This window comes from Coturnix japonica, unplaced genomic scaffold (genome assembly GCF_001577835.2).
Source record: "Coturnix japonica isolate 7356 unplaced genomic scaffold, Coturnix japonica 2.1 chrUnrandom571, whole genome shotgun sequence".
Classification (NCBI taxonomy): domain Eukaryota; kingdom Metazoa; phylum Chordata; class Aves; order Galliformes; family Phasianidae; genus Coturnix; species Coturnix japonica.
This window is the reverse complement of record NW_015439946.1, coordinates 27,232-29,120: the sequence shown is the minus strand read 5'-3', so window position 1 is coordinate 29,120 and position 1,889 is coordinate 27,232. Positions and strand designations below refer to the sequence as shown.

Here is a 1,889-nt window from a genome sequence, read left to right as displayed (position 1 = left end):
GTTTTAATGGGGTTTTAATGGGGTTTTAATGGGGTTTTAAAGGGGTTTTAAAGGGGTTTTAATGGGGTTTTAATGGGGTTTTAATGGGGTTTTAATGGGGTTTTAAAGGGGCTTTTAATGGGGTTTTAATGGGGTTTTAGGGGCATTTTGGGGTTTTATTGGGGTTTTAAAGGGTTTTTGGGGCTGTATCCCATAATAAGCTCAATAATAGGGTTGTATTGGGGTCTTAAAGGGGTTTTATTGGGGTTTAAAGGGGTTTTAGGGGCTGCATCCCATAATAGGGTTAATTAATGGGGTTTTAATGGGGTTTTAGGGGCTGTATCCCATAATAAGCTCCATTAATGGGGTCCTATTGGGGTCTTAATGGGCTGCATCCCATAATAGGGTTAATTAATGGGGTCCTATTGGGGTCTTAAAGGGGTTTTAAAGGGGTTTTGGGGGCTGCATCCCATAATAAGCTCCATTAATGGGGTCATATTGGGGTTTTAAAGGGCTTTTATTGGGGTTTTAGGGGCTTTATCCCATAATAAGATCAATAATGGGGTCGTATTGGGGTCTTAAAGGGGTTTTAATGGGGTTTTAATGGGGTTTTAATGGGCTTTTAATGGGGTTTTAATGGGGTTTTAAAGGGGCTTTAGGGGCTACATCCCATAATAAGCTCCATTAATGGGGTCCTATTGGGGTCTTAAAGGGGTTTTATTGGGGTTTTAGGGGTTCCATCCCATAATAAGCTCAATAATGGGGTCGTATTGGGGTTTTATTGGGCTTTTAATGGGCTTTTAATGGGCTTTTAATGGGCTTTTAATGGGGTTTTAAAGGGGTTTTAAAGGGGTTTTAATGGGGTTTTAATGGGGTTTTAATGGGGTTTTATTGGGGTTTTAATGGGGTTTTAATGGGGTTTTATGGGGTTTTATGGGGTTTTATGGGGTTTTATGGGGTTTTAATGGGGCTTTAATGGGGCTTTAATGGGGCTTTAAAGGGGTTTTAATGGGGTTTTAGGGGCATATTGGGGTTTTAATGGGGTTTTAATGGGGTTTTAATGGGGTTTTATTGGGGTTTTATTGGGGTTTTATTGGGGTTTTATTGGGGTTTTAAAGGGGTTTTAGGGGCTGTATCCCATAATGAGCTCAATAATGGGGTCGTATTGGGGTTTTAAAGGGGCTTTAGGGGCTGCATCCCATAATAAGCTCCATTAATGGGGTCATATTGGGGTTTTAAAGGGGTTTTATTGGGGTTTTAGGGGCTGCATCCCATAATAAGATCAATTAATGGGGTCGTATTGGGGTCTTAAAGGGGTTTTAATGGGGTTTTAATGGGGTTTTAATGGGGTTTTAAAGGGGTTTTAGGGGTTCCATCCCATAATAAGCTCCATTAATGGGGTCCTATTGGGGTCTTAATGGGCTGCATCCCATAATAGGGTTAATTAATGGGGTCCTATTGGGGTCTTAAAGGGTTTTTAGTGGCTGTATCCCATAATAAGCTCCATTAATGGGGTCGTATTGGGGTCTTAAAGGGGTTTTATTGGGGTTTTAATGGGGTTTTAGGGGCTGCATCCCATAATAGGGTTAATTAATGGGGTTTTAAAGGGGCTTTAGGGGCTGCATCCCATAATAAGCTCCATTAATGGGGTCCTATTGGGATCTTAATGGGCTGCATCCCATAATAGGGTTAATTAATGGGGTTTTATTGGGGTCTTAAAGGGGTTTTGGGGGCTCCATCCCATAATAAGCTCCATTAATGGGGTCATATTGGGGTTTTAAAGGGGTTTTATTGGGGTTTTAGGGGTTCCATCCCATAATAAGATCAATTAATGGGGTCATATTGGGGTTTTTGGAGTTCCATCCCATAATGAGCTTAATGGGGTTTTAATGGGGTTTTAATGGGGTTTT

General features: G+C 41.1%; 1 protein-coding gene across 1 annotated transcript in view; it reads left to right on the top strand.

Annotated features, from left to right (window-relative positions):
• SYVN1 (synoviolin 1) overlaps positions 1-1,889 on the top strand; it is a 46,629-nt gene that overhangs the window by 22,449 nt on the left and 22,291 nt on the right. The window contains exon 5 of the mRNA XM_032441796.1: positions 1,452-1,465. Within this exon, the coding sequence (XP_032297687.1) occupies positions 1,452-1,465 (14 nt within the window). The remainder of the gene's footprint in view (positions 1-1,451; positions 1,466-1,889) is intronic.